The sequence below is a fragment of the Protopterus annectens genome, chromosome 11.part0 (assembly GCF_019279795.1).
Source record: "Protopterus annectens isolate FY-2018-M chromosome 11.part0, PAN1.0, whole genome shotgun sequence".
Lineage (NCBI taxonomy): Eukaryota > Metazoa > Chordata > Ceratodontiformes > Protopteridae > Protopterus > Protopterus annectens.
The window spans coordinates 1,062,752,791-1,062,758,790 of NC_056745.1; the positions used below are offsets into that span (position 1 = coordinate 1,062,752,791).

Consider the following 6,000-nt stretch of genomic DNA (forward strand, 5'->3'; position numbering starts at 1 on the left):
AACTCTGGAAAGATTAAAGTTGTTGTTGTTTTTCTTTTGGCTTTTCCGGGTTAGAGGTCACCACAGTGGAACTCCAGTCCACTAATGATTGGCAGTCGATTTTTATGGTGCCGAGGTGCCAGCCCGCTGCCCACCCTTCAACGAATGCACGCCCATTCATGCATGTCTTTTGAACACCACTTGACCATGGGGAGGACATGCAAACTCCACACAGAAGGCGCTCCAGCTCAAGAAAGAATTTGAGACAGAAAGAGACAGCATATAATACAGAATGAAGTATTGTAAAAAGAGAGAATAGTACAAACTTCCTGGGATTTAGAAGGACTTAAGATAATGCAGAAGCCTTAACTCAGAATGTTTCAACATTGTGTTAAGCCTTCTCATTTTAGACCACTCTACCTCAAGAGATTAAAAAAAAAATAAGCATTTAAGACAAAGTCAATCCATGAATTATATAAAAAAACAGCTTGATGGTACAGAAAGGCTTACCATGAGTGGAAAACATTAACATGGCCATTTTCCCACTCAGGGTAAGCCTTTCCAATTTTTAGTCTTTTATATTGCTGAGGTTTCCTACTAGAGAGAACTTCTGCAGGGTTGGTGGTCCTCTTTATAGAGGTGCATGCCATATGTGCTCCCCCAGAAATGCAGGTGGCTTCTGACATAAACTGCAGAGAAATTCCAAAAATCACCTGGCTGAGTAAACTTCAATTTTTATAGGAAATCGGGAATACTGGCAAAAGCAGTGGTTACCCATTTGCTCCAACAGAAGCCGTCACAGTACAGGTAAGTTCATCAAAGTCTTGGGGGTGGGGGGGTGTTAGAGTGTGTATAGGTGAATGGGTATGACTGTGGGGGCATGAATGAAGCTGGATGAATGTGTGTGTGTGTGTGTGTGTGTGTGTGTGTGTGTGTGCGTGTGTGTGTGTGTGTGTGTGTGTGTGTGTGTGTGTGTGTGTGTGTGTGTGCATGTGTGAGACGAAGAGTGTGATCGATTGATTGATTGTGGGGGTGCTTGTCTGTTGATGGGTGGAAATATGTGCCTGTATGTGTGTATGTGTCTATGTACACATAGGATGCTGTTAATATATCAACAGCTGTTTTTGGACTGTCGATCGATTAAAAAAAAATTTCCGAAAATCCTCTAAAACACTTTTTTTTTTTTTTTTTTGCAGGGGGCAAGCCAACCACAGTCTCTGAATTTATATATACCTACTTCAAAGATGGAAAAACATTACTCCAGTCAGCTTTGACAGCAGTAGCATTAGACAGTGTGTGATTCTGGATGTGTTAATGAGCTGATAATTAGGTATTTCCCACTAGGTGATAGCTGTCTCTGAATCTCATTTTCTGACTGTTACATAAATTGACCTGCCTGTAATAGGCAATTCATGTGACTGGTGGAGATCTTTCTGAACCCTAGGGAGGATCTTTTGGTAAGTACTTTAATTAGTTTAAATTTGCTAAAAACATAATTACTACATAGCAACCTACAACCAAAAGGTGACAAAGCCACAAATCAGAGCAAAGAATAGTGACTGTTAAATGCATACACCCCCAGCACAGTCAAAGACAGCATATAGTACTTAAATCTCAGCTGCTGTACAATGCCCAAGTCAATTATAAAAACAAACCACATTTCAAACATTAAGTTCATATGTTATATCACCAAGCAAAATTTTTACATACTGTTCCACAGAAATGTTTAGGCTGACAAAGTAATTTTAGCAAACTGGTGTACTATGAATCTAAACCTCCTAAATCACAAGATGTGGCTAGTAAGTCCTTTTGTTGCTTAGACTTATAAGGATTATGAACTACAAAGAAATGCATTAGTTGCTGGTGTCCAGAAAATAAAAGCAAGAGAGTAAAGGGAAAGGAAGAGTTCTGCAGAAATATCAGATAATTAGAATACAGATAGGTGTATAATCTACATAAACTCAGCATTTGATACACTGATAATTAGAATACAGATAGGTGTATAATCTACATAAGCTCAGCATTTGATACACTGATAATTAGAATACAGATAGGTGTATAATCTACATAAGCTCAGCATTTGATACACTGATAATTAGAATACAGATAGGTGTATAATCTACATAAGCTCAGCATTTGATACACTGATAATTAGAATACAGATAGGTGTATAATCTACATAAGATCAGCATTTGATACACTGATAATTAGAATACAGATAGGTGTATAATCTACATAAGCTCAGCATTTGATACACTGATAATTAGAATACAGATAGGTGTATAATCTACATAAGCTCAGCATTTGATACACTGATAATTAGAATACAGATAGGTGTATAATCTACATAAGCTCAGCATTTGATACACTGATAATTAGAATACAGATAGGTGTATAATCTACATAAGCTCAGCATTTGATACACTGATAATTAGAATACAGATAGGTGTATAATCTACATAAGCTCAGCATTTGATACACTGATAATTAGAATACAGATAGGTGTATAATCTACATAAGCTCAGCATTTGATACACTGATAATTAGAATACAGATAGGTGTATAATCTACATAAGCTCAGCATTTGATACACTGATAATTAGAATACAGATAGGTGTATAATCTACATAAGCTCAGCATTTGATACACAGATAATTAGAATACAGATAGGTGTATAATCTACATAAGCTCAGCATTTGATACACTGATAATTAGAATACAGATAGGTGTATAATCTACATAAGCTCAGCATTTGATACACTGATAATTAGAATACAGATAGGTGTATAATCTACATAAACTCAGCATTTGATACACTGATAATTAGAATACAGATAGGTGTATAATCTACATATGCTCAGCATTTGATACACTGATAATTAGAATACAGATAGGTGTATAATCTACATAAGCTCAGCATTTGATACACTGATAATTAGAATACAGATAGGTGTATAATCTACATAAGCTCAGCATTTGATACACTGATAATTAGAATACAGATAGGTGTATAATCTACATAAGCTCAGCATTTGATACACTGATAATTAGAATACAGATAGGTGTATAATCTACATAAGCTCAGCATTTGATACACTGATAATTAGAATACAGATAGGTGTATAATCTACATAAGCTCAGCATTTGATACACTGATAATTAGAATACAGATAGGTGTATAATCTACATAAGCTCAGCATTTGATACACTGATAATTAGAATACAGATAGGTGTATAATCTACATAAGCTCAGCATATGATACACTGATAATTAGAATACAGATAGGTGTATAATCTACATAAGCTCAGCATTTGATACACTGATAATTAGAATACAGATAGGTGTATAATCTACATAAGCTCAGCATTTGATACACTGATAATTAGAATACAGATAGGTGTATAATCTACATAAGATCAGCATTTGATACACTTTTCACTCTAAGTCCAAAGTGCCTGATTGTTCGTGTACCTCAATTATTATATGGCTTTTAATACTTTACAAATACTATGCAGTACTTCTAAACATATACACGTTAAGAAAAGACAGACAATTTCTAAATGAATGTTACCACAAGCATGTAAGCATACATTAAGTCTGATATCAGGAAGTGACTGAGTAAAATAATATGGGATAGCCCTCACAACCCTCCTGGACATGGGCAGTTATTACTAAATACAATCCTGGGTATTGATTAGACAATTTATGGTATTACATTGGGATGAAACGACTAGGCTTGAAATGATCTCTGGGTTGATAGCCTAGTAACCGCCTATGATCCTATAAATAAAAATAGTTCTTTTTTCAGCATTGTTGTAAATCTTTTGCATGATTAGCTAATAAACTACATTACCAATGTGTTCCAGCATGATTACTTTCAAGAAAAAGGCTATAACAAAACTAAGAAAAGAAAAGCACATCAGTGTTGGAAGCAAACTATCATACTAATAAAAGAAATCTTACCTTTGACTAAGCAAAATGCCCAAAATAAAAGTAATGCTTTCAGATTCATTATAATAATTTAAGAATGTAGTCACGTCAGTACACTTGCAAACTTGGTACTCAAACAAAATTGTAACTGCAGCCTTATATACTCACAAATTGCATAGATAATTGGCAGAGCAAACTGAACAAGATGAAAAAGTAATCGCCATTAACTGAACACACAAACTTCCTCTGGAAAAATAAATAGAGCACTAATCTCATTTCGTGCATCTACCACATGATAACATTTCACAAGGTACACCAAAACATTTAACTAGAACAGATTGCACAGGTGTTTTGTCAGAAAAGGAATTGAATTATTTATTTTTACATAACTTTACATTTTTCATTGCATCACTCAGCGGATGTTCCAAGATGCATTTCACATTATTTTAATACAATTCAGTAGACATTTCCTGAGTATACTACAGTTTAAGAAACTTTAGTGAGTGTGTATATGCACAGTCATTTAACAACCCTTGGTAATATCAGACAACTGTAAGGCAGTAACTGCCTGATGACTTTTCATCTTTTGCAAAATAAACCACATGTGCAAGTTAAAGTTTGCTAGTAAACCCTAGTAGTCTTTTAGTACCAATACCTCACAGTAAGAGGTTCTCTGGTTCATTTGTCAGCTGGGGTACCTTCTGTGTAGAGTTTGCATATCTTCCCTGTGTTCATGTGGGGTTTCTCCAGGTGATCCAGTTTCCTCCCACATTCCAACGTCATGCTTGGGCACTCTGAACTGGTCGAAGGTGTGTGAGTGTGCATGCACATTTGTTGTATGGACAAGCAACCATGGCAGGGCTAACCATCAGGCATTGTAAACATTGCCTCTAGATGATGATCACTGTTGAAATGACACCCAGACACCATATGCAAAAATGGGAAAAAAGAGGTTGCGGATGTATGGATTAATATGTTTTCCCTCCCACCATCCCTATCTCCCTCAGAAGCTCAACACAATCAGTTATGGCTAAGTCAGTTACTAAAGGAGTCTATAGGCTCCCGTAAAAATGTCACTCTGGCAGCATGAAACATTAGAGGTCTGTCACTAATCATACTATGCAGAGAATCATTGGTGTACCAAACAAATTATTACAACAAGCTGCATTCTATGCAGATGAGCATACTAACTTTATAACAACCCCCTAGTCTGTACCCTGAAAAGCAGCAGACACATAAGTGTGTATGAGGAAGACACATTTTGTGGTACACAAATGTACTCAGACAGGCAGACCATATGATCTAATGGTCAAGTTTTTAAGGTTGAATATAGCTGGTTCACCTCCTACGTGCCACTAATTATTATTGTGTGTGTTTGTGTGTGTGTGTGTGTGTGTGTGTGTGTGTGTGTGTGTGTGTGTATGTGTGTGTGTGTGTGTGTGTGTGTGTGTGTGTGTGTGTGTGTGTGTGTGTGTGTGTGTGTGTGTGTGTGCGTGTGTGTGTGTGTGTGTGTATATGTGTGTGTGTATGTGTGTGTGTGTAATAGTGCATGTGAAAAAATATTTCTAGTCAAATTTGAGTCATAAGCACTCTCAATAAACTCTCTGAGTTTTTAGTTCAGTACACAAATATAACATGCACCCACCGAAGTAATCTTTCTATATTGCGTTGTTCAGTTAAACAGCAGTCCTAGCATTAGATAACATAGGAGGACTACTTCAACTCCTAATGCAGAAAGCAACTGTTAAATATCAAGCAATACTGAGAAGATAAATATCACATCATAATGAGGGCCATCTCTATGTCCCCGGTGGGACAGAGGTCTGACTGTTGTCCAGGAGATTTCAGTTTGGTTTGTAACAAGACTGGAGAAGTCAGGTAGGAAGTGACAGAAGTGAGAGATAAATGATTGCTCATTTAACCTGGGTGCTGGAAGCTGGAAGAAGATGATGAAGCCCTTTACATGGACATCAGCTAGTAGTGGCTGCATGGTAAGCCCAGTACACAGAGAGTAATGTTGGTTCAGGTGCTGGGATATGGCATGTGGAAATGAAAGAAACATTTGCTACTACAAGCTCTGCCTGAAAAGG

At 36.6% G+C, this 6,000-nt stretch overlaps 1 protein-coding gene across 1 annotated transcript in view; it reads right to left on the reverse strand.

The window, feature by feature from the left end:
• The window catches only part of LOC122815696 (mucin-19-like), a 1,162,279-nt gene extending 1,158,250 nt beyond the window's left edge, over positions 1-4,029 (reverse strand). Inside the window, exon 1 of the mRNA XM_044088411.1 lies at positions 3,944-4,029. Coding sequence (XP_043944346.1) covers positions 3,944-3,992 — 49 coding nt within the window. The 5' untranslated portion in view covers positions 3,993-4,029. The remainder of the gene's footprint in view (positions 1-3,943) is intronic.
• Positions 4,030-6,000: the final 1,971 nt, after the last annotated feature.